This window comes from Mesoplodon densirostris, chromosome X (assembly GCF_025265405.1).
Source record: "Mesoplodon densirostris isolate mMesDen1 chromosome X, mMesDen1 primary haplotype, whole genome shotgun sequence".
Taxonomy (NCBI): Eukaryota; Metazoa; Chordata; class Mammalia; order Artiodactyla; family Ziphiidae; genus Mesoplodon; species Mesoplodon densirostris.
In genome coordinates this window covers 70,959,453-70,986,261 of record NC_082681.1, presented here as the reverse complement: position 1 = coordinate 70,986,261, position 26,809 = coordinate 70,959,453, and the positions used below count along the sequence as shown (strand labels likewise).

The 26,809-nt window shown below is 34.2% G+C and overlaps 1 protein-coding gene across 2 annotated transcripts in view; it reads right to left on the bottom strand.

Annotated features, from left to right (window-relative positions):
• Positions 1-2,066: 2,066 nt before the first annotated feature.
• Positions 2,067-26,809, bottom strand: part of BRWD3 (bromodomain and WD repeat domain containing 3) — a 128,301-nt gene continuing 103,558 nt past the window's right edge. The window contains exons 29-41 of one of the 2 annotated variants that reach the window (XM_060086358.1): positions 25,921-25,982; positions 25,662-25,817; positions 24,878-24,998; positions 23,496-23,621; positions 23,331-23,409; positions 18,438-18,494; positions 17,208-17,348; positions 16,254-16,328; positions 14,762-14,911; positions 13,279-13,442; positions 12,815-12,912; positions 12,111-12,269; positions 2,067-6,863 (exon numbers count right to left, since the gene is read on the bottom strand). In XM_060086358.1, coding sequence (XP_059942341.1) covers positions 6,109-6,863; positions 12,111-12,269; positions 12,815-12,912; positions 13,279-13,442; positions 14,762-14,911; positions 16,254-16,328; positions 17,208-17,348; positions 18,438-18,494; positions 23,331-23,409; positions 23,496-23,621; positions 24,878-24,998; positions 25,662-25,817; positions 25,921-25,982 — 2,143 coding nt within the window. In that variant the 3' untranslated portion in view covers positions 2,067-6,108. The remainder of the gene's footprint in view (positions 6,864-12,110; positions 12,270-12,814; positions 12,913-13,278; positions 13,443-14,761; positions 14,912-16,253; positions 16,329-17,207; positions 17,349-18,437; positions 18,495-23,330; positions 23,410-23,495; positions 23,622-24,877; positions 24,999-25,661; positions 25,818-25,920; positions 25,983-26,809) is intronic. The other variant, XM_060086359.1, reaches the window with a different exon arrangement.

The following is a 26,809-nucleotide window of genomic DNA, read 5'->3' as shown; positions in this document are numbered from 1 at the left end:
AGGGTAGAGAGCACTCTGTCCTTGACCTTCCCAACTAGAAAGAAAAATGGATCTTCTTCTGAATACTACTGTAATATTTTGTTATAAAAATTCTTTACTTTTTTTATCTCAAAAAAAAGTATCAGGTGAAGTCAGAAAACAACAGAGCCTGCTAATTAATCATTTTTAATGTACACTTTTATATCTTTAAAGAGGGCTATCTTTAACCAATCAAGCAACTATACACAAATACCAAACAATGCATCTCCACTTAAATCTCCAAATATTGCAAAAATGTGGACTACTTTCATAGCCATAGGATATGATGCCAGAAGGCAAAGGTGATATTTTTGCTAAATACCTTATTTCTTAATTCTAAATACACAAAACAGACAGTATATGTATGAAACATACAGTTGGGTCTTTAGCCAGCTTACTTACCTTGAAACGAATGGAGTTCTGACCACTGGGAAGAAAATTCTCAGCAGCCATTTAGTTGCATAAGTGGCATGTTCTTGTTAGGGCCTCCAGTTCCTGGCTTAAAAGTTACCTCTCACCTTGCGTCTCTCCCTTCTTCATTTACATTGAATTAAAGCACCATTTATAATATAGTTAAGCCTCTGTGGGCAATTTTACTATAAATAAGAATGCCAGAGATTCATAGCTCAGCTGTTAAAACTTATAAACTATAAACACATTAGAAATCTATTCATTTCAAAGAGCTCTCTCTACAAAACAAAATGTTGAATAAAGCTTTGCAGGCTGTTTTTTAATGCACCAAGCAGCCCACTTTAAAATGCTAACATATTTTTACCTAAAAGTGACCCAAAGAATATCTGCAACAACTAAGGAAAAAAAGAAAAAAAACACCTTAATTTTCTTTGATAGGAAGAAGAGCCCTAGTTTCTCTAATTAAAATAATAACAATAATAGAATATTATATGACAAAAGACAAGAAATGAAAGGCCTAAGAGTTACATGTTACCGTTTCTGAAGCTGGATAATGCAAAGGTAACTCCATATTTCTTTCTTTTTGTTAATTTATCTCCAGTACCTGAGTTGAGGCACAAAGCAGGAAGAGTGCAATCGATTCCAAACAACTTGGAATTTTATTGTAAACATCCCATAAAGAATGGCAACAAATTAGTTCAGTTTTTTTTCTTTGAAGATAATTGCTTATAAAGACTAATAATTGCCAAACAAAACATCTTTTATAAACCAAGCCAGTTTAGTTTACCTTTCTTTACTGAATTTTAGTTTAATGGACATTTTGTCCATATACAATATCACGTCAACTATTAACTGAATGATTTTCTACCTTAAAATTTATGGATACTAAGAACAAACATAAAGTACAGTTTTGTTAATACTTTGTAAGGGATTACAAAAGACAAGGATGATAAGTTACAGGACAAAGAAATAACTTACTGATTGCCATCACCACAGTATTGTTTAAAGAATTAACATTTGTAGTACTGCCTAATATGTATCTGGTGGTATATGTAAAAACACATTTCCCAACTGTGTTTCTAAATATTTTTGTATGTGATTTTAAAAGTCAATTACCAATGGCGATTTTAATACGTATCAATAGTTTTATTTTTTAGAAAATACTTACAATGCTTTTATGTCAAAGTCTCATATTCTAAACTTAATTAAGATAGGCATAAGAATAACAAATGGGCATACATATAAATAAACAAACACACCTTAACTCTAAACTGCAGGGCCTTTCTACTGTACTTCTTCCATCAATGAATCATAAATTGCCAGTCTTGTTGAAGTTTGCTAAATTAGGTGCACTCTTCAATGCAGAAAGAGAAATGAGGATAAAAGCAAGCAGGAGAGAAATGATGGAAAAGGAAATAATCAAGGATAAGACTATATAAGAAATAAATGTCAAAAAATTTGAGGACAATCCATATTATACAAAATATAGCACCATGAAAATAATTTAACCTCATAATTAGAATTTAAACAAAACTTGTTAAATTTGGTAAATTAAACTTGGTAAAGAAACTTTACTGAGAGGTGAAAAGCAAAAAATCATGAAAATATTTTCACACTATTTTTTAAAACAAGCCTTAAAACCATGTTAGAATATTCTATTTTCAATATAACTTTCATAAACCCTCATGTAACACAAAGATGTTGGGGATGGAGTTAACATTTAAAACAATGAACTTTAAATGTTGAAATTTCCATTCCTTCCCCCAGAAGTAAACTATTTATTTCAGAACTTGAAATGTTGGTAATTGTTTAAAAGGCTGGATATAAAATTATACTGAAAATTATACAGGATGTAAGTCTTTTTGAGGATGTGAAAATTCCAGCTTAAAAAAAAAAGAAAATTCCAACTTTAAAGATAAGTACCAGTTGGTAAATGTGCATAAAATAATTCCCGAGATATATGAGCAAGTAATAAGGTGTTTAATTTTATCACTACCACAACATACAAATTTTGAAAAATGCTCAAAAATGTTTTTATCAAAAAGCTAGAAGTAGCATTCACATCTTTCTCTTTTAATTATTCTGTTATTGTCTGATGACAACCTAGGATTACAACAAAAACAACAACAAAGGTAAATGACTCAAATTTAGTTCAAAGTACTGGAAGGCTGAGTTACGTATCTGAGCACACAGTTGTGCAGAATAAGATTTATTAATTTTACTCAGTTTCTTAGCCTCTGGGTAAACAAAGTGCTGTATGGAATAATTCCAGCACAAGCCTGATCTCTGGGAAGGGAAACAAAGAAACATATGAAAGAAGGGCAAATTAGATTTTAAAAAAATAGGACACATGTACACGACAAAACCTAGATTGTTTATCTAGAAGGCATAATGATATGGATGATCAAGCAGTATATATACAGGCTAAGCACTTTACAACAGAGGCAATAAATTGGTAGACAGTGAAAACGGCTGTCTTCCATACAAACTTTTTTTTTTTTAATGTCTGAGATAAAGCGTGTCAAGTTGGGGGGGAAAATCTACATATAGACCTATGCATGTGTGTGTGTGCGTGCAGGCACGAGCACCCACGTGCACACACACAAACATATCTAGTCATTACATTAATAGGCTAGTGAATGTTTTGGAAAGCATCCTATTGCTGGAAGAGATACACACAGCAAGCCATAGAAGAAACACACAATTCTGTTTTCATAAACAGATACACATGCTAGGATCTTAAAGCTGGGAATTAAAACATTATTAGCATTCATGAGAAATATTACAATTCATTGACTGTTAATACCTAGCATAGGAATAGGCTTGTACATGTATATGGTCTCATGGGCCTAAATGTAACTGTTTTTTTCTTAGCAACTTATTTAAGATTTAGACTTTTCTTCAAAATTCTTAGCTCATTTCCTACTTTCTTTGCTATGGCTAAACCCAGATCTTATTTAGGTTTTAAGGACCTCTAAAAAATTAAAGTGATAAAATATCAATGCGATATAAATTACAACACATTCACAGGAGGTGGTATTACAAAAAAAAAGCAAAGTATAAATGGGGGGGGAGGGAGTCCAGATATAAAAGTAAAAATACTGTCTTCCAAACTTTTATTTTCACACTTATTAAAATAATTTGCATGCAAACAGAAAACAATCTGTTTGTTTTGTAATAAATGATAACTATGCTCATCTAACATACCCTGGTGACTAACTTTAAATCCTAATAACTGAAATCAATATCACAGCAAAATGCTGTTCACTAGTATTTTCACAGTATCTCACTACATATAAAATATGCTTAAAAATGTCTTCAGCCTTATTATTCTAGTTATCTAAACCTAGAAAATCTTGACGTTTGGGAAATAAATGTGCCATTTTTATTTTTCAAAATAAATTATAAATAAAGCTTGAGATAGCTAAATCACACAGATGGCAATTCTTCTACATTTCAAGAGGTCGGCTCTTCATAGAAGAATGTCAAAAATTTTTTTTCACACTAAAATGATACACATGATACACATTTGAGTATATCCACGAATTTAAGTAACTATGTTACTTTGAATAGGGTAGGCCAAAGTGTTATCGATTCCAGGAAAACACAGGCACACATTTAGTCTAAATGTCTAAGATATGAATAACTAAAATAGTAGATTTTAGCAAAAATCAAATGTAGAGTTTTAAACATGAATATTTTTGAATCTATATTATGGTTAAAAGTGGCAGCTGAGTTACAACCAGAAGTAATTTTGGTTTAGTGAAAAGTAGACAACAACAACAACAACAACAAAAAATCAGCTTGATCTACTGTCCAGTAACAGAAGTTAGTTCCATTAATAATTCACAATACTAATTCACAATACTTTCTTAAAGCCTGAACATCATTTCTACTGCAAGTGAAAATTGCTTAAAGATGTTAGTCCGAGAATAACCCCCACCCAACCCAACCAAAAAAGCAAAGTTATGTGTGTACTCCTTCCTCTGCACTTAAGGATTTTCAGATGCATGAAATGATTGAAAGCATGAGACAAATACATTAGCTTAGGAAATATCCTGGGATTACTAAGCATACATTAAAACGTTTCTTTTATCCCACAAGACTGATCTATGCGCAACAAATCGGTTGCTACAAAAACAGAGATCAATATTATCCTTCTCACCTCAAAAAATCTAAGAATCTAATGAATTAGCGAATTTGCAATCTCTCAAATTTGAAGAGTAAAATTGATCTTGGAACTCAAGCTCACTTATGGAACCATGTGCACTCTACTGCTGTAAACAAGACCATACGGTTTAAAGTTTTTTAATCTATAAAATAATGACTCAAAATATCAGTGTGCAGTGCAACCAGGTTCTATTCTGAAAGATTATCACAGAAGAACCCTTTGGAATGGTATGAGCAGAACCCTATTGAAGTTGATTCAAAATATTAGCTAGCCAAAACATTCCAACTCAAACTAGGTGCTGTGTTACATTTTAAAATTCAAAACTAGTCACTCACAGCTGTTAAATAGTAAGTGGTAGCAGAGATATATAAGTAGTAGATCAAGTCTACTTATACAAATATGTTCTAAGAAAAGACTAATAAGGTAGAGCATACTAAAGAAAGTTTGTTAATTACAACTATTAATTTGAGAACCAATACAATTACTAACCTCTCAGCTTATAACTTATGAGTATTCACTCCTATCAAGCTTGTTCTATTTCTCCTTAGTAATGAATGACAGCATCTATTTTTCTTAATGTTTCCAGTAGTTGTAGTTAATAGAGGTAGCTGAGCTACTATTAAGTTATTCTTTGTGGATGAGGATTTTTCAAATGTTTAAGTTATTTTTTAAGCTACACAAGTTCTATTAATGCAATAAAATATAATAGGAAAAAGAAAATGGATGCAAGAAACTTTTGCATTTGGCACCTTGTCTAGATTGATACCTCAAGTATTCTTTTTTTAATAAAGTTAATGCACACATCAGGACACACCACAAAGATTTGCTACATATTTACAAGGCACCAACCCTTTCTCACCTTTAACATGAATTAAGCAAATCAATGAAAAGCGTATTAAGAACCCCCCACCCCCCAAAAAAACTGTAGTATAAATATATACTTCAGTTCAGTACAATTCATGAAAGTTTGGCCTGGGAAGAGTAAAATAATCCAGATCGTTCTTACAATATAGAAACTGTAAACATTTAATAGCTGCCTTTAGGATTGGTGTATTGTGCAAAAGTTATTATTACTGGTACAGGAATCAAAATGGCAAAAACAAACTATATAAAACTCTGTAAGAAGGTGCTATACTTCTGTGATACAAAAGCAAAAGAGGGATATTCCATTGAGATAAAAATGTCATGCTACTCTTAAGAAGCTGAATGCTCCCTTCATGTAGTAAATCTGTAGTGTGTCTGTGGTGTGTGTGTATGTCTGTGTGTGTGTGTGTGTGTGTGTGTGTGTAGATTTTTTTTAAAATTTAAGGCCTAATGAATAAGGCTTGTTTGAACAAATGAAGTGTGGAGATCAAAAGTCTTGAAACAAATGTATACTGGCATAATGGAAAAGCACCAATGTGAAAGGAAGCAGAAGTCCCCACACAACTTGCTTTGTAGATTTCCTGGTAAATTCCCTGCAGTAGAAGGCCATTAAATTTTTAAAATTATTCTAAATTTATTAACTGTTAATAATTCCATCCCATGAGATGGCTAACCCTGGCTTTTTCTGTCATTTTACGGACTCTGCCTGATCTGGATGTACCAAGATTTAGAGGATCTTCAGTGGACACAAAATTGTCATTATCAGAATCATCATTATATAAAACAGTCCTCCTGCCTTGGTTTCTTGTTTTAATTCGAGGCAGTCTACTGAAACGTCCTGAAAACATAGTATCAAATTCATCATCTGCAATACGTGCACGTTTGGCTCTGGTGGCTCCTCTAGAAGCACCTCTTCCTCCTCTCCCTCTCCCTCTCCCTCTCGTGCCACCTCCACCTCTTCCTCGACTGCCTCGTCCCCTGCCTCCTCTTCCTCTGCCTCCTCTACTCCATCTACCCCATCTGCCCCATCTGCCTCTTCCTCCCGTGCCTCTCGTCTTCCAGTTTCTTTTTCCATTGGCATATTGCTTTCTGAGTTTTCTTTTAGGCCTAGTTTGTATGAATTTGCTATAGTCATGGTCGCCATCTACGTAATCTTGATCTGTTCTGGAAGTTGATTCAGAGTCAGAATCAGAACCACAGGTACTTTCAGAACTTAAACTGGATCCTAACTCTCCACTCTCTGAGGAAGATAAATGTGATTTCTCTTTTGTTTCTTTTTTCTCTTTCTCTTCTCTTCCCATGCTCTCATCTTCTTCTGATGCACTAAGTAGTTTCCTCTTGATTCCTGCCCGGGGCTCTCTGCCATCACCATTTATGAGGGGTCCATCAAGGGAGTGATCTAAATCAAGATGAATAATTTTTAAAGTTAAGCTTTGACATTGATAAGATGGTTATTTAGGTTCAAAAGTAAAATAAAAAGTCTATCAAAATATATTTGGTGCCCAAAGATAGATGGGGTAAAATCATGGAGAGTGCTGGAGTATGAATTTAAATCTGTTTGAAATTAAAGATACTAAGGTTTTAATTTTTATCTAATTGCTTTTTGCAGGGGATGGGGGGAGTGTAGAGGGATGATGGGTGGTGAGGTAGCTTGGTAGAAATTTTAAGGGCTTGAACTCTAGAAGGAATAATCTGGGAACATGCATCAGAATAATTTTATTCATTCATTCAACAAATATTATTGATTACCTACTATCTGCCAGGCATTGTATGGACTTTGGAATATGGCAATGATGAGACAAAGTCCTTGATCTTTGAATTTATATTTTAGTGTGGAAACCCTGATAGACAATGAAGTAAACAAATACATAATATAACTTCAAGTACTAATATGGGTTACAAAGAAAAAGAAAAGTGGGTAAAAAAAAAAGAGTGTGAATGTATGTATGGGGGGTATATTAGATAGGGAAGACTTTTCTGCTGAGGCAGTATTTGAGAAAAGAACTGAATGAAGTGAGATCTGGGGAAAGAACATTCCACTGAAGGAAACAGGAACCCAGTATAATTAGAGTGGAAGAGAAAAATAAGAAGTAGTAGGAGATGACTGCCAGTGGAGAGTTTTAAAGCTAGAGAATGACAGGATCTGATTTACATTTTTAAGAGTGCTATGGTTGCTGTATAGATAATGGAATATAGGAGGGGCAAGATTGAAAGCAGAGATCAGTTGGGAGTACATTGCAATGGTCTAGGTAAGAAATGATGAGAGATGTATCAATAAAGGTGATGATAAGTGATTAGATTTAGAATATTTCCTTCTGGGGGAGCTACCAGAACCAACCTTCATAGTTCAAACTGACAGAAATTGCTGATGGATTGGATGTCAAGTGTTAAGCACAAAATGAAGATCAACTCCTAGGTTTTATGCCTGAGTAACTTGGTGAATGGTAGAGATATTTTGCTAGGTTAGAGAACAATGAAGGAGAATAGATTTGGGCAATCTGGTGGAAAGAAAAAATCAAGATTCCAGATAGAAATACTACTAGAAATCTAAGTCAAGACATTTTAAAAAAGAAAAAGAAAAAAAGCAAGTGGATATACCAGTTCAGAACTCAGGGGAGACTTGGATAGAGTTGGAGATATAATTTTGGAAATTTTCAGTAAAGAGATAACATTTAGGGCAAAGAGAAATAAGAAAGCTCACTGAGAGAGCAAGTAAAGAGAGAGAAGGTGGCTGAGGACTGAGACTTAGTATATTCCAACATTTAAAGATAAAGAACAATTGGCAAAAATAAGTGAGGTAAGAGGAAAATAGGAAAGTGGACTGGCAAAATTGGAGAGAGCAAAGAGTAGGGTTGTATGGTAACCACAATTACAAGATTAATCTAATAGTCTAGGTGTTATGGATTGAATTTTGTGTGCCCACCCCACCCCGTCAAATACATATGTTGAAGCCCTAACCCCCAATATGACTGTACGTGGAGCCTTTAAGGAAGTAATTAAAATTAAATGAAATCATAAGGGTAGGTGGGCCCTAATGCACCAGGACTTGCCTGTGTCCTTATAAGAGAAAGACACACCAGTGCTCACTTGCTCTCCTTGTCTGTGTATGCAAAGAAAAACCTCACACGAGGACACAGGGAGAAGGTAGCCATGAGCAAGCGAGGAAGAAAGCCCTTACTAGACACCAACCCTGCAGGCACCTTGGTCTTGGATTTTGAACCTCCAGAACTGTGAGAAAATAAATGTCTGTTGTAGGTATATGAAAAGGTGCTCAACATCTCTAACCATCAGTGAAATGTAAATCAAAACCACAATCAGATATCACCTCACACCTGTTAGGGTGGCTAATATCAAAAAGATAAAAGATAACAAGTGTTGGTGAGGATGTGGAGTAAAGGGAACCCCTGTACGCTGTTGGTGAGAAAGTAAATTAGTACAGCCATTATGGAAATCAGTATGGAGGTTCCTTAAAAAAAACTAAAAATAGAACTACAATTTGATCCAGCAAACCCACTTCTGGATATATAACCAAAGAAATTGAAATCAGCATCTTGAAGAGATATCTGTATTCCCATGTTCAGTGTAGCATTATTCACAACAGCCAAGACATGGAAACAACCTGTATGTCTCTCTACAGATGAATGGATAAAAGAAGGAAATATTGCCATTTATGACAACATGCATGGAGCTGGAGGACATTATGCTAAGCAACATATGCAAGATACAGAAAGAGAAATATTGCATGATATCATTTATATCTATAATCTAAAACAGTCATACTCATAGAGGGAGAGAGTAGGGTGGAGGTTGCCAGGGGCTGGAGGGAGGAAAAATGGGGAGGTGTTGGTTAAAGGGTACAAAGATTCAGTTATTCTGGATATCACATATGCAGCATGGTGACTACAGTTAACAATACTGTATCGTATACCTGAAATTTGCTAAGAGGATAGACCTTAAATCTCCTGAACACACACACACATACACACACACTCGGTAACTATGTAGAGGTGATTGATATGTTAATTAGTTTGATTGTGGTGACCATTTCATGGTGTATATGTATATCAAAATATCAAATTGTACACTTTAAATATATACAATTTTTATATGTCAAATGGTATCTCAATATAGCTACTAAAAAATGAACATCTGTTGTTTAAGCCAATCTGTGGTATCTTGCTGTGACAGCCCATGTTGACTATTATACTAGGCTAGAGACTATGGGGATAGCAATACAAACTGTAGCAAGAGATTTGAGTGATACTAAAAAGTTGTAGACTTCACAAAACTTAGCAACTGACACTTATGAGGGATAAAAGGTGAGTCAAAGAACACTGTAAGATTTTAAGCTGGATGACTCAGAAGATGATGGTGCCATTAACTGAAATAGTGAGTGCAAAAAAAGAAGCAATCTTGAAACATAAAAATGGATGATACCTAAGTGTCCATCATCAGATGAATGGATAAAGAAGATGTGGCACATATATACAATGGAATATTACTCAGCCATAAAAAGAAACAAAACTGAGCTATTTGTGATGAGGTGGATAGACCTAGAGTCTGTCATACAGAGTGAAGTAAGTCAGAAAGAGAAAGACAAATACCGTATGCTAACACATATATATGGAATTAAAAAAAATGTCATGAAGAACCTAGGGGTAAAACGGGAATAAAGACACAGACCTACTTGAGAATGGAATTGAGGATATGGGGAGTGGGGAGGGTAAGCTGTGACAAAGCGAAAGAGAGGCATGGACATATATACACTACCAAACGTAAGGTAGATAGATAGTGGGAAGCCGCATAGCACAGGGAGATCAGCTCAGTGCTTTGTGACCGCCTGGAGGGGTGGGATGGGGAGGGTGGGAGGGAGGGAGATGCATGAGGGAAGGGATGTGGGAACAGATGTATATGTATGACTGATTCACTTTGTTATAAAGCAGAAACTAATAAAAAAAATTTAAAAAAATGGATGATAAGCACTCAAGGGAAATTTTTTTAAAGAAGTACTGGAAATGAGACTGGTAGAATAAAGAGATGTTAGGGCTAGATATATGAATTTGGAGTCATGAGCATAAAGATGATAGATGTAGTTATTAAATTCCTTTATTTGTAGAAGACAAAAAAGTGAGAAACTGAAAATAGGTGGCATGAAAGGCCAAAGAAAAGACAAAATATAGAAATATAGGAGAAACAGAGATATAGGATCAGTAGAGTATAGAAGCCAGGCAGTGGAGTTCCTAGAGGGTGTAGTCAATAGCATGCAACGATATAGAGAGATCAAGGAGATGGGGACTAAGAAAAGGACACTGGTTGGTCACTGAAGATTACTGGTGATTCTGGGGAAAAAAGCTTTTGGAGAGTGGTATGGGAAGAGGCCAGACTACAAAGCATAAAGGAATGTTTAAATAGAAAGAAAATAGAGGTAGGAAGTATAAGCTATTCTTTCTAAAAGCTTGACAGTGAAGGATAGAGCAAAAAGAGAAGTGCCATGAGTATGCAATGGCAGCAGGATCAGAGGAGAGGGTAAAGATATAAATTGGAAAAATAAAGGCACTAATTATTTTAAAGTAATCTGAAGTTTCAATATTTCTCACATAACTGATATAAAATATGTATTTAGAACATCTATTTTTAAGTTATTTGATACTTCAATAACAATGAATAAGCTACTTAATCTTTCATTAAAAATTTATATAAAATAGAAATATATATTCCAATAAACATATTTATAAAAGCATATTAATTATTCTTCACAAACTTCAAATAGATGAACATATTAGAACTTTCTGTGAACATGCTCAGGGTCCATAACATAGGACTAAGTATAAGAAGAAAGTCTGCATAACAACAATAACCTTCCAGTATTTATAACCGATGCCCTCAGACATGGTCCAAAATGGATGTACCTGATAATGAATTATTAGGTCTGTGATTTCTTTTTAAGCAGTGAAAATTATAATTCAAATAAAAGTTATATGAAAGCTCATCACATGAAATAAAAAACAGAGTTGTTCTGGTTGAAAGGAGAAAGCTCTTCTGAGTATTTCTGAAGTACCTTTTTGGATTATCCAGAAATAGGTAGAACAGTCTGAAAACCCCTGAATTATTGAGACAGCAGGCCCCCAAAGGAAGAGAATACCTGAGTAACATAACTGGAAAACCAAAGGAAGGTTTTAGAAGTGGATGTTGACTGAAAGAAGGCTCACTTTTCAACACAAACCCTTTTGTAAAATTGGGGTAGCCCTTAAAAATATGAGGCCTAAATATATATATATATATATATATATATATATGAGGCCTATTTAAAGGTGATTTTGGATTCTTTTTCCTTTCTTATTCATATGGTTTAATAATATGAAAAACCCTAAATGTGTCAAACAGTCTAGTTTTTACTGTGCTTGGGGAAAGATCTTTTCATTTAGTTTTTTCTCCCTACTCATTTAAAATTTTATTTTAAAAGACTAAGATATGTTTGGAAATCTGCATATGAAATCCTATCTGACTCAAAGCTGACAATATTGAAATCCTCATTAACTATAAGAACATGCTAATTTTTACTACCTAAATACATCAGCTTTTAAATGATTTGTCTGCCATCATAAAGGAACAAAGAATAAATGCCCTGTCCATATTTATTTCTTACCTTGTTTAATCGGCAAAACTTTATTTCGAAATGATTTGGCTTTCCCTGGGTCATGGCTATTTCCACTTCGGCTATATCCACTGAAGCTCGATGAAGAAAATGGCCCATCCAGTTCGTCATCAAGTAAATACAGTGACAGCCCTTCAGCAGCATCTGAAACTTACATTAAAAAAAAATGTAATGCTAACATAATTATGTTTTCAGAAATTTAAACAGGCTTTTTTAAAAACTATATCTCAGTTATTTCACTCTAACATCAAAATTACAAACTGTTTAAAGAAAATATGAATATTTTGAGAACAAATGTTTTATTACATCATTAAGCTTTCAAGCACAGTTTGTCAGAAAAACTTGTCCAAGGAAACCACCTCCCCACACTATGAATCTTCAATTCTTAGGTTGGCAAATATATTATAGATGAGTGGTCTGAGATATTACAGATGTTAAAAATCATAAAGTCACATAATTTTAAAACTAAGTGACTTTAAAATTCATCTAGTCTTAACACCCTCACTTTAAAAATGAAGAAACTAAGTCCTATGACCTAATGTCTTACCCAGGGCCACAGAGAACTGGGGATAAAATGCAACTTTTCTATTGATACATCCAAATCCACTGCTCCTTGCATTATAAACCATGCTGCCTCTTCTATATTCTTTAGTTAAACTAAAATACAGAACACGAAAAACAAAAGACATATTTACCAGGAGATGAGAAAGGAGAGCTAGTCCTGGCATAAGACACTGAGGTATTCTGGTCATTTTTAGGCTGTAACTTCATTTGTTTCTGTTTCCCTTTTGGACTATAAGTAAAAATATATAATAATGAACAATTTTTTCTATTAGCAATATATTATGATAGTATGATACAAAATGCTTAAGCTAAGCAAAGAAGAAATGCAATATAATTTAAGTGAAATACTTCAAATTGGTAATAGGACAAAGTTAAATTTCAATCATTAAAATTAAAAAAAAAAGGTTTTGGTATAGTAAAATCCATATAAACAAGGCTTTGGGTTACCAGCTCCACCTTTACACAGGTATAAGAGTTCTAACAACAACAACAAAAAATCTCTTGGATTCCTTCAAAGCAGTCAATAAACTTTAAGAAGTGAGGTAATACATACAAGATGCTTTGAAAACTAAACTGCTATGTCAATGTAATATACCTAGGAGCTCTGCTACTAGATAATGAACTGCTGCTACTTCTTAGACGTTTTCTGTACCGTGGCCTTCTCCTCTTCTGACTCTGGATTGCTGACTTATATTCAGAGACGATATTTTTAATATGACTTTCAAATAAGGCAGATAATCGCAATGTCATGCTATAGATCTGAAAAGGTAGAAATTAGTCTTGTTTTACCAACTACTTTAATTATATAAAAATAACAGGTTATAAACATGCCTGAACAATATCAACATCATCCTTTCAGACATAATATATGTGCTTCTTACACTTGAAAAATTCTTCCTGAAGAATTAAACAAAATACCATTTTCACCTACAAATTAATAAAGATTTTTAAAAGATAATATCCAATTTTGGGAAGGGGAGGAAAAAACATTCTTATACATTGCCAGTGGGTATTTTAACCTGAACAACATTCTAAGGACAATCTGCAATATTTGCCAAAAACGTTAAAATATATACATCCTTTGGCTAATAATTTCATCTTTAGGAATCTATCCTAAGGAAATATCAGAGAATTACACACACAAAATAATTACGTTCAAGGATGTTAAAGATGTTAGACACAGCCTTATCCATTTTAAGTGAAAAACTAAAAACAACCTAAATCTCTAGCACCAGGACGCTGTTTAAACAACACAAAACCACCTACACAAAACCACCTACTCTTCTGTTTTCAAAGAGTAATAATAAGATGGAAAAATGTTCATAATATATATTTTTAAAAAAGGCTTCAATATATAAAACCTACCGTTTAAAGATTATACAAATATTTATCAGTACACATGTAAATGTAGAAAATAAATCAAGTGTGAAAAATTATGTGTACAGAAATCAGTGAAAATTCATGTCATATGAAGTGGAAGTGAGCATGTATATACCTACTGTGCAATTGATTTTAAAGTTAATCAGATACTAGTGTTTAGAAAACACAAAAAATTATTACTTTTTCATTCTCAAGATGCTTAAATACTGACAAAACACAGAGAAAGTATTAAATGTGAGTATGAATAAACAGTTATAATTTCCCAATATAGTTCACTAATTTGTTATAATAAAGGGACATAAATATTCAGAGCTAATCTAAATATTTCATATAAATTAATCCAATCAACCATTTTTATTTATCAAATTATTTATTGGACATATTAAAGAGTACTCAAATTTCTACCACTACTTTCCTTGACTTCTCTCTGGCAAATATAGGTATTACTTAAGAGTAAAGAAGAGGCAGGTAGGAGAAAGGAAGAAGGGCTTAATTTCAGAATGACTATGCTAAATGTATCTTTAATGCATGCTTAATAAACTGTTTCAGGGAAAGTACTGAGAATCAAACTTTAGAAACTATGTCAGAATGGTAGTACATACTTGTTTAGCAATTTTAAAACTGGTGAAAGAAAATTGCCTGATATATATAACTAAACACTTAGGTAATTAATCCACCTAATATTGTTTTTTTCATACCCTTGACTTTTTATTAGAGGTATAAGCTTTGGAGTTGCTGAATATTTGGCGAACATCCTTATAAAATTCCAGAGGACTACCATAGTTTCCTGCTTCCAAAGTTTCTTTCACAGTGCTGAAGTCCATAGGAGTGTCTATAACATGACAATCCTACAAAGAAGAATGTGTTATTAAACACACAGGCTGAGTAACAACACTACATAATACAATGGGACTGAGATTTGCATCATCATGAAACAAACACACTGCTCTTCAATCTGCCAGTTACCTCTTCGTAGTCCCAAACCATCCATTTAATAGAGGTCTTTGGTGGCTCAGGGAAACAGCAGGGGTCTGTGGGAGGGTCTTAGCCCTCACCTTTCAATGGAAAACCACATGACTCTCTCAAGGGGCAGAACAGAAAATCCACAGCCACTGGCTTCATCTCTACATAGATGGGAATATCTTGGAAATAGGTAGTGAATTTGTGACATGGAATTATTTAATTCTGTGTGAATAATCCCATCTTCTACTTTCATCGAGCAATGTGCCAGGGAGTTGGCATGAGGGTATTCTACCTAAACTGTCATTAGTTGAAGGTCAAAGTCAAATTGGCCATGTTTGTGCCTTTCTCCTATCTTTTTGTTTTTTAATAAATGTGACACTTGTGCTTCATCTAAAGTCTTCAGTCTCAGATTCATAATTAGTTTGATCTTTATTAGTTAGTGGTAGGAGAAGATTCTTTCTATTTTAACCTAAATCTTTCAAGTCTAGTTAAGATATTCCTAGGGTTATCATATGGAATTACATCTGAAATTTATACTTATGTATACCACAACCACCAATAATAAACATGTTCTGGAGTGAAAACCATAGTCAATATTAGATCCTTCATCCTACTTAGAATCATTAAGAAATAAAAGCACAACATTTCTCTCAAAGGAGAATCCAAAGGGCCAGATGAAGGGGCAGAAGAAAGGTATTTAAAAAAGAGAAAGTATTTTTCAAAGTATGAGAAACCACAGTTGATCTTAATGTATCTTCTTAAATTTTTTTGCTAAATCATAAAAACCAAAGTGTATTTCAACATAATATGGCTTATGAAACAAACATTTTCATAGAGAAAAAATATTGGAACTTCATGTAATACAATGACCAAAACTCAAAAGACCCAGTCAGCCTGCTGAATAAAGTCCCACTGGGAACAATCAGCTGCAGTTACAGACATAATTATGTTGTGTAATTGATGCTTTCTACTCTGCTACAGTAGTTTTAGACCTATAGAAACAAACATCTACCCAGATGCTACAAAGAACTCTCCAGAGCATGTGTTGTTTAAAAGACAAAAAATAAACAACCAAAAACTCAAACAAAGGTAAAAAGATAGTGAGCAAAGTTGAAAAATAGCTTTACAAATTGTAAAAGGTTTATTTACAGTATGGGGATTTTAAAAAGTAAAACAACACAAAAACAACCAGAACATATATGCCTTTTAAGAGACTACTAGGCCTACCTCACAAAGAGCTGGATCTTGTTGTCGTTCTGGAATAACTGACTCAGAGGATTCACCCTCTTGCTCTTGATGGCCCTATTAGGGTAAAGAAGATATATTGTATTTCCAGGCCACCACAACAAAATATCAAGACTTGCAATGCAATTATGATTTAAAGCTCAAAGATCCATAAACAGGAATTATGTTTTTACTGACTATAATTTAAGATGAAGGAATTCTACATTCACCATTCTCCTCTACCATGAAAAACACAAAACTAATTTATTCTACCTAAACCCCCTACAAAAGCAAATCAAGTTTTGTTGAATGTAATTTTGTTCCTTATTTGAATAATATTTTTTCCCAACTGAAACCTGTGTATGCAGAGAATACTGATGTTTACTAATTTCAGAGGATAGTTTGATGTATTTCTGAAATATTGCTGTACCTTTTTCCTGAAAAAGCTAAAACAGATTTGCTATCTATACTAAAAGGTTATTCAACATATAAATAGATGTACTCCTAGAAAAGGAATCCTCTAATTTAAGTTCTCATGCTTTTATCTTTGACGAAAAGTAATTTGGTATATTGATTACTCTAAGTGATCATATTGAAGAACTTATTTATTGTAAATTAAATAGGGCTGATATATGTTATCAAGGGTTTCCAGTGTGTAGAAGTTTATTAGAAGTTAATAAAATACATTATACAAATATGCAAAATAAAAGCAGCAAGGAAATTCAAAGATGTTTAGATTAAAATTTGGTTTACAACTGTGTAATTTACAAAGTACATGTCAGGCATTTTAAAAAGTCATGACTAATCACACTACCCACTTTCACAATTCAAAGATACACAAACAAAGAAGGAAGAAGGAAGGAAGGAAGAAGGGGGGGAAAGGGCTCTTAACTAGAACTTAGCATGGACATTTATGGGAAATTACATATTGGTAATTATTTAAATAACTATACTTACTGGGTAGGAAAGAGGATCAGATGGCTGTCGAAATGGCTCTGAGTCTTCACGTTCATAAATGAGGCCCAACAGTTCTGTGCATTGTTTTCTCCAAGCATCAGGATTACACTTTAAAGACAGTCTTCTGCCTCGGCATTTGACCTGTAGATTTTAAAAGAATTATATCTAAAAGCTCTTTCCTTAAGTCTTCATTGATTTTCTCCTGTCTTCCTATGTTAATATATATCTATATAAGATAGAGCAGCTGCTATTTAAAAGTTTCTTAGTTTAGATTAAACATCATTCTCCCTGGCAAAAATATAAACAAATAAAAACTGGATATTATATTCTTAGAAACAGCAAGAATTCTAGCATTCTGAATTCTCACTTTAAGAAAATCTACAAGGTCAATAATTTTAATACCTTAGTCTTTGCCGCTAGTTAAGAATATTTGACAATGGCACCGTAATTTTCTTAAAATAACACTTGAACAATATATATATTCTTAAGTAAATCCTTTGTGGTCATAATATATTCTTGCCTTTACTATTTGATGCCATTTTTACACAATCTGTTTCAGTATTTGAAAGGAAACATTTTCCTTATATACAACAAATGTTTGTCTAATTATCATAGAGGAGAAGTGTGCAGAACAGAGTTAACATAACAGGCCTGAGGCTATCTATAGCAGGGCTTGCTTATAAGGTTGGCCCTTGACTGGCGTCTAAGAACTTGGTACTTGAACTCTTTCCTAAGTAATAAAGGTGGTTTACTGTGCCCACACTGTTTGTACAAAGAATGTCACTTGTGTTGAACATTCACTTGCCTGTACATTTCCTATGCTTTCCTGCTTTCTGGGAGTCTGGAATCTTGGCATGTGCTAGCTAGATGGGGTTTACATAACAAGCTCCCAATAAATTCTTTGGGAGCTCAGTCTCTAATCACACACATGTTGCTATATTTTCACTGTGGGGAAAGAATGTACTCTGTGTGGCCCTTCAGAGGAGAGAGAGAACATAAAGACAACTGCACATGGATTCCTCCAGACTCTGTCTGTATCTTTTTCCCTGTGATCCAGCTGTGTATCCTTACTGTGTCACTGTCATAAACCTTAGCAATGAGTTAACAAGTATATATACTGAGTTCCATAAGTCTTTCTAGCAATTCTGCAAATATGTGGAGTTGGTCTTAGGGATCCCTGACACAGGAAGCCTGAATTTTTTCTTATCTGCAGTTCATTTATCCACTTACCCTTCTTCCAGATGAAGTACCAGGACCATCTGAATCTAAATCAACCATTTCTGTATCCTAAAATTAAAATGGAAGAGTGGGAGAAGATATTAAGTTTATAAATTAGTCTTACAAATTAGATAAAATTTACAAAGAAATGACAAATATAATCAGTTAACTCCCTCATTGGACCAGGCAACAGAACAAAGGTGGGAGGGAGACTCACTCCAAACTTCACCTACATGCTATATACAAGTTGGAAAATATACTGGGAGAAGAAGAGTAAATGAGGTTTCTCTTTAAATCAGAATAGGAAGTGAGGGGGAAAGTACAATGATTGGTATCTAAAGTTGTACCTAAATGTTAGTATTTTTTTAAAAAAATTATTTTATATGACATGTTAATTTAATATACTATAATCATGAATTACTCATGATTAATATTTTGCTACTTCAAGAAATACATCTCTTTTCTATAGGGAAAATATGAATGTGTATTAAAACATAAGATTCAGTTAAGTATCCCTCTGAGGGTTAGTTTTTTAATACAAAGAGGCAAGGCCCACACACCACTATTAACTTGGTGATGGTGAAGCACATTGGTAATGCCTCGGATAATCTAGAAAACGGCTACAAATGAACTTATCTACAAAACAGAAATAGAGTTACAGATGTAGAAAATAAATTTATGGTTACCAGGCGGGTAACGGTGGGGGAGGGATAAACTGGAAGATTGGGATTGACATATTCACACTACTATATATAAAATAGATAACTAATAAGGACCTACTGTCTAGCACAGGGAACTGTACTCAATACTCTGTAATGGCCTATATGGGAAAATAATCTAAAAAAAAGTGGATATATGTATATGCATATGTATAACAGATTCACTTTGCTGTACACCTGAAATTAACACAGCATTGCAAATCAACTATACCCAAATAATTTTTTTTTTAAAAAAAGCAAAGTAGCTCATGAGCCATTGGTTTCCCTTTCTAAAATTGCTGAATTACATTTTACTTTAATTTTCTATTCTAACCCAGAGTGCCATTCTGAGGTGAGCAACATCCATCCATGATAAAAACTCCCTGTGGGGTTAATATCCAAAAGGTATAACAAAATAGGTATAGATTTTATTTCAACATAATAAAGGCCATATATGACAAACTCACAGCTAACTTCATGGTCAATGGAAAAAACCCAAAAGCTTTTCCTCTAAGATCAGGAACGAGACAAGGATGCCCACTCTTTTATTTTATTTAACATAGTATTGGAAGTCCTAGCTAGAACAATTAGTCAAGAAAAACAAAAGACATCCAAATTAAAAAGGAAGAAGTAATACTGTCTCTGTTAGCAGATGACATAATATTACACATAGAAAACTCTAAATACTCCACCAAAAAACTGCTAGAACTAATCAACAAACTCAGTAAAGTTGAAGGATACAAAATCAATATACAAAAATAAGTTGTGTTTCTATACACTAATAATGGGCTATCAGAAAGAGAAATTAAGAAAATAATGCCATTTATAATTGCATCAAAAAGAATAAAATACCTAGGAATAAATTTAACCAAGGAGTTGAAAGATCTGGACACTGAAAACTATAAGACATTGATGAACCAGAAGAATACACAAATAAGTGGAAAGATAGTCCATGCACATGGATTGGGAAAATTAATATCGTTAAAATGTTTGTACTACTTAAAGCAATATACAGATTCAGCACAATTTCCAACAGCATTTTTTGCAGAAATAGAAAATAATCTTAAAATTCATATGGAACCATATAAAGGAATTCTAATAGCAATCTTGAGAAAGAAGAACAAAGCTGGAGGCATCACACCTCCTGATACCAAACTATGTTACAAATATATAGTAATCACAAGAGTATGATATTGACATAAAACACAGAGATCAATGGAACAGAATAGAGCACAGAAATAAACCCATGCATATTGGTCAATTAATTTACAACAGAAGAGCCAAGAATATAAAATAGGGAAAGGATAGTTTCTTCAATAAATTGTGCTGGGAAAACTGGATATCCACCTGCAAAAGAATGGAACTGGACACCTATCTTACACCATACATTAAACAGAACTCAAAATGGATTAAGGACTTGGATGTAAGACATGAAACCATAAAACTCCTAAGAGAGGGCTTCCCTGGTGGCACAGTGGTTGAGAGTTCACCTGCCGATGCAGGGGACACGAGTTCGTGTCCTGGTCCAGGAAGATCCCACATGCCGCGAAGAGGCTGGGCCCGTGTGACATGGCTGCTGAGCCTGCACGTCTGGAGCCTGTGCTCCACAATGGGAGAGGCCACAACAGTGAGAGGCCCGCGTACCGTAAACAAAACAAAACAACAACAACAACAAAAACTCCTAAGAGAAAACACAGAGGGGTAAGCTGCTTGACATTTGTCTTGGCAATGATGTTTTTGGATGTGACAAAATCCAAAGGTAATAAAAGGCAACAAAAGCAAAAATAAACAAGTGGGACTACTTGACTACTACTTCTGCACAGTAAAGAAAACCATCAACAAAATGAAAGGCAATGTACCAAATGGGAGAAAATATTTGCAAATCATATATTTCATAGGGGGTTAATATCCAAAAGATATAAACAACTTGATAGCAAAAGAACAAATAATCCAATTAAAAAATAGGTAGAGAAACTGAATAGACATTTTTCCAAAGGAGACATCCAAACAGCCAACAGGTACATGAAAAGGCACTCAACATCACTAATCATCAGGGAAAAGCAAATGAAAACCACAGTGAAATATCACCTCACACCTGTTAGAATGGTTATTATCAAATAGACAAAGAAATAACAAGTGCTGGTGAGGATGTGGAGAAAAGAGAGTCCTTGTGCACTGTTGGTAGGAATGTAAATTGGTACAGCCACTATGGAAAACAGTATGGAGGTTCCTCAAAAAATTAAAAACAGAACTACCATATGATCCAGCAATCTCACTTCTGGGTATATATCTAAAGGAAATAAAAACAAGATATCAAAGATATAAAGTACTCCCACGTTCATTGCAGTATTATTCACAATAGCTAAGATATGGAAACAATCTGTCTGTCAACAGATGAATGGACAGAGAAGACATGGTGTATATATATACACAATGGAATATTATTCAGCCTTAAGAAAGAAGGTAAGTCTGCCATTTGTGACAATGCAGATGGACCTTGAGGGCATTATGCTAAGTGAAATAAGTCAGACAAAGAAAGACAAATACTGCATGGTATCACTCATATGTAGAATCTTAAAAAAAAGGAAAAGTCAAACTCATAGAAACAGAGTACAGAAAATCGGTTGGGTGGTGGACCAGATGGTGGGGGGTGGGGATATGGAGAGGGTGGTAAAAGGATACAAACTTCCAGCTAGAAGATGAATAAGGTCTGAATATATAAGGATCTAATGTAAGCCATGGTGACTATAATTGATAACACTGTATTGTATAACTGCAATTTACTTAAAGAGTAGAACTTAAATGTTGAAAGAAAGGAAGGAAGGGAGGGAGGGAGGGAGGAAGGGAGAGAGGGAGGGAGGGAGGAAGAAAGGAAAAATGAGGTTGCTGAATTACATTTTACTTTAATTTCCTATTCTAATCCAAGTAATACTACTTTGAAGAGGTATTCTTGCTACATCAAATTCTTAATCAAAATGCATTTATATGAAAGGTCAGAGAAAATATCAGGAATAAGAATGATAAATTTTTCATTAGTTTCAGGAGGATAATATCTAATTGGCATATCTGAGTTTTCCTTAATATGTAAATAACATTTAACTTCAATAATACTTACAACATTTTATAGTCAAATACATTTTTGTAAAATTTAAAAACACTAGGGAAAAATAAATAAAAAGTAAAAATAAAAACACTGGAGATTTACCATTCTGGGAATTAACAGTACAGAAAATATAAACATGTAAAATACCTCTGTACAATAATAGCCACTGCAGGGCTTCCCTGGTGGCGCAGTGGTTGAGAGTCCGCCTGCCGATGCAGGGGACACGGGTTCGTGCCCCGGTCTGGGAGGATCCCACATGCCGCGGAGCGGCTTGGCCCGTGAGCCATGGCCATTGAGCCTGCGTGTCCGGAGCCTGTGCTCCGCAACGGGAGAGGCCACAACAGTGAGAGGCCCACATACCGCCAAAAAAATAAAATAAAAAATAATAGCCACTGCAATAAAATCCAGCATATTTGAGTCACTCATCTCCGGGATGAATTGTTTTCCATTAAATATTTTTGAATTATCACTTTTCATTACTGTTTAAGCCTCTTATCTTGGTTTTTGCTTCTCTCTATCATGGCCTCTAGTCACAAATAGCTTAATGTAAATTAGGGATATGACTGGGTGGGGAAATAAGATACATGCAGGTCTACTGACAATACTAATTCCATTTCATTAAGAAAAACTGGTTTATGTTTGCAAATTTTCATAAAGGAAATCAAATAGCAATTCCATGAAACTACTAAAAATGTAGACTTTCAAGTTTAAAATTATAAAATACTTTAAAATTTTATATATACTGTGTAGAAAATTAATCCATACTAAAACTTCCATCAACTAACCATTCTTTTAAAACACTGATTAGTGCTTTGTCCTGTTTCCAAGGGCTGGAAAATAAAGTATTGATTTCTCATCACTGAAACCCACTATGTCAAAAAGGATGACTGACCACCTCTCTCTGACTGTAGCACCACTATATTTTTGGTATATATTACCTACATATAGGTTAAAGAGTTTAATACAAAAAATGCAAGTGTTCAGTCAGCTTTCAGAAATCAGCTTCACTGTTCATAGTTAGTTTTAACATTTACATATAATACTTATTGTACTTTAAATGACAGAAAAGGAATTCATGCCTACTAATCATGCTGTGATTCTTACCTCCTCTGCATCAGTACTGTTTAGCTCTTCTGCTTTAATTTTATTATAAGTATCCAGTATATCAGTACAGCTCTGATCCCTGAGAAGACAGATAAGTTAAAATACATTTCAATAAATTTTAGAAGTCAGAAGTCAGCCTCTGTGGGAGATAAAACTTCTTCTTACCCAATAAATCGAAGTAAGACATCAGTTACAATTTTGGCTGCTTTAACTATAGGACTGTCTGGCTCATTGAAAGTCCTAGCATTATGCTCAATGTAGCGTACTTCCCACATTAATGCTGATATTCTCCTATGAAAGAAAAAATACCCTGTTACTCTTGGTTCATACATTTAAAGTCTATTCTAGGATTAGACAACATAGAACAACTAGGCATTTAATCATGACATGTCAAAGGTGTTCAAATATATTTATGTGACTCAATATATGTGTGTGACTAATGTGCACTAATAAAGGTATATAGTTAGAGTATTTGAAGCACAGGCAAGAGTTCAGAACCATTGGACTATAAACTTGGATATGAAAACATGGAAAAGAACTAACCCACAACATTGTGGGTAAATAGTGATTTGACCAAGGTCAAAGTAATAAAAATAAACAAATACTGCTTTGATAAATCAACAGAAGAATGTTTCATTTTTCAGAGAAAAGCAAAGAACAAAAAGGACAGATTTTTATCTCATTGCTTTTTTTTTTTTTTTTTTTTTTTGCGGTATGCGGGCCTCTCACTGTTGTGGCCTCCCCCGTTGCGGAACACAGGCTCCGGACGCGCAGGCTCCGGACGCGCAGGCTCAGCGGCCATGGCTCACGGGCCCAGCCGCTCCGCGGCATATGGGATCCTCCCAGACCGGGGCACGAACCCGTATCCCCTGCATCGGCAGGCGGACTCTCAACCACTTGCGCCACCAGGGAGGCCCCTATCTCATTGCTTTTATGATATATATTATTGAATGAAATTATAGGTAAAGATATAAAATACACCCAACTTGTTATATTTATAACCATTTCATGGAATAATTGTGGTTAGGATACAGTAGACTCTAGGGTGAGAGAGTTACCAAAAGCTGCCCTCCACTGCCTTCCCATAATCACCCCACTCCCAACCAAACCCAAGGAAAAAATAACTTGGCTTTTTCTATACACATTTTGGGGCTGGTAATTAAATCTAATTAACTAATGCCTAATTCCCCAACAGGGTATTTAAAACATGCTCCAAGTTCCTGGAGCACCATAATCAGGATGAATCCACAAACTACTTAATCTGCCTTTAATAAGCTAAAATTAACTGTAGTTTTTGTTTCATATGTGACTTGTGCTAGTCATAATTTCCTCCCTGTCCATACCCCCTTCTTACCCTGGAAGAGTGAAAATCTACTGAATAAAGGGAAATCAGTGTTCCAAATTTTCAGGAGAAATTTTGGAGCGGGTCTTCTAAACAGTTATTTTACACTATGAAAACAAAGATCTCAGTGTATCATTATGCAAAAAAGAAAGCAAAAGATATAAAACTATACAAGCTTTTAGGAAATGATAAAAACTAAATAGACCTGTAAAAGCGATTTTCAAGTCTCCGCCTGATGGTGTTGAGGTCAGTTGGATAAGCAACTACAGTACAATACAAGGGATAGGCACTGAGATCCACTGGAACAGCAAAAGGGCTGGCAAAATCTACATTTACAAAATAAAAAAAGACAATTATAAAGAACACTAACATTTCATGTTAACAAACAAAAACACATATAAACAAGAAGGGTGGGTGATATAATACTACATTTCTAAAATGCTGATGATTCAATTATGCAAAAACTAGACCAATACTATTATAATGTTATTCTTTTTATTTGGACATTATATCTATGAATCAATCATTCATGATACACTGGTTCAAATCAGGTAAAAACAAAACAAAATTAAAGGGGAACTGTGTTTAACTTCAAATGTATGTCTTTTCTGGATAAATGTCAAATGTCTTGTGATATACTTCAGAAAATATAAGTAGTCATGGAGTAAAATATATTACTGCACCCACTGTCTTTACCAAAAAATCGATCCAAACTTAGCTCAGGGAATAGCTAGAAAGCCAAAACGACTCAAGAAAGTAAAAGACACCTATATGGCTGCCTTCACTATTATAGCCTCAGAACTGAAAAAGTTTGCCAGTCATTAATTTGGCCAAGCAAATAAAAATGTTATTATTAAAACTAGAATCACCGTGCCTCTTGAGTTAAAAGTATACAGTGAGAAAATGCATTTCCTTTTACAGAACTTATAATTCTGCTGGTTTTCCTTATTTCTTCCCATCTTCCTAATATTCTTTCACATTCACCATACCCAGGGAAAGAAGGTGGTTGATGCCCTGAATAACTCGTTCACATTCCTCATCTCTGGAATGAGCCCCCCACTCTCCTTCCTGAGGTTTGTATAGCAAAGCAGTCAATTCCTCCTGGGACACAGGAACACCAGCACCAACTTCATCTGGAAAGGCAGCTACGCATAAAGTGAAAAATCAGAAATAATTAGTTTCTAGAATCATTCTATTGTCATTTTTCTTTTAGAAAAATTATAATTCATTTTTTAAAAGCATATTTACTTCCTTCTGGAATTGGCTCCATATCCCAGGGACTCATCTTTTCTCTCTCGTTATTGTCCCAGCTATTAAAAAATAACAAGATACAAATCAAATTCAGGTGACACTTTATATACTAGCATAATTTGCATTACTTCTTGTGGGTGAAATCTGTAAAGGGACAATACAGTTTCCTTGAAGTACAACTTTGCTTACACAAAGATAATAATAAGCCTCTAATAGAGAAAACATGGCCCATCAATATGAAAGAGAGTCATAAGCTTACTCTTAGTTCTGCTGGGCTTTTTTTTTTTTTTAATTGCAACCAAGCATACGTTCAATGCTAAGCCAGGGTACGGAATAAAAAGATCTCTTTGGAAAATTCCTTTCAGGTTAAAAAAGTCGATTTAATAGATCACTTCTTTCTATGAGATTACCTACTTTATTCTAACAGGTTGAGTATTATAGCTTCTCCAAAAGTTTATTATTCCCTTTTATCTACAATATGGAGACCAAAAGTCAATCTTCATAGAATAAACATTTGTTCTATCATTCTTGAGAAGAAAACTTTATTTATTAGGAATCTTACAACTCTGGTATTTCATGAAGAGCAAAAGTAAATTGTAGACAAACAGTATATCCAAAAATAATGCAGTCACTCCTGTCTAGAATTCATACCATTAAATAAAAGACTATGTAAATATTCAGTATTATATTCCAGCTGTAACAATTAAACACTGAATTGATTTCAGTATTCTTCATGAAATAATAATTGTAATTCTTGTCTAAAATAGAAATACTTAAGAGAAAATACAGGAATAAGGGAGGCAGAAATAAGTCTTCAGTTCCTGCTTTGTGTTAGCATGCATATTGGACCAAAAGGTTTATCACCAAATTCCTTCCTTAAAGGTAC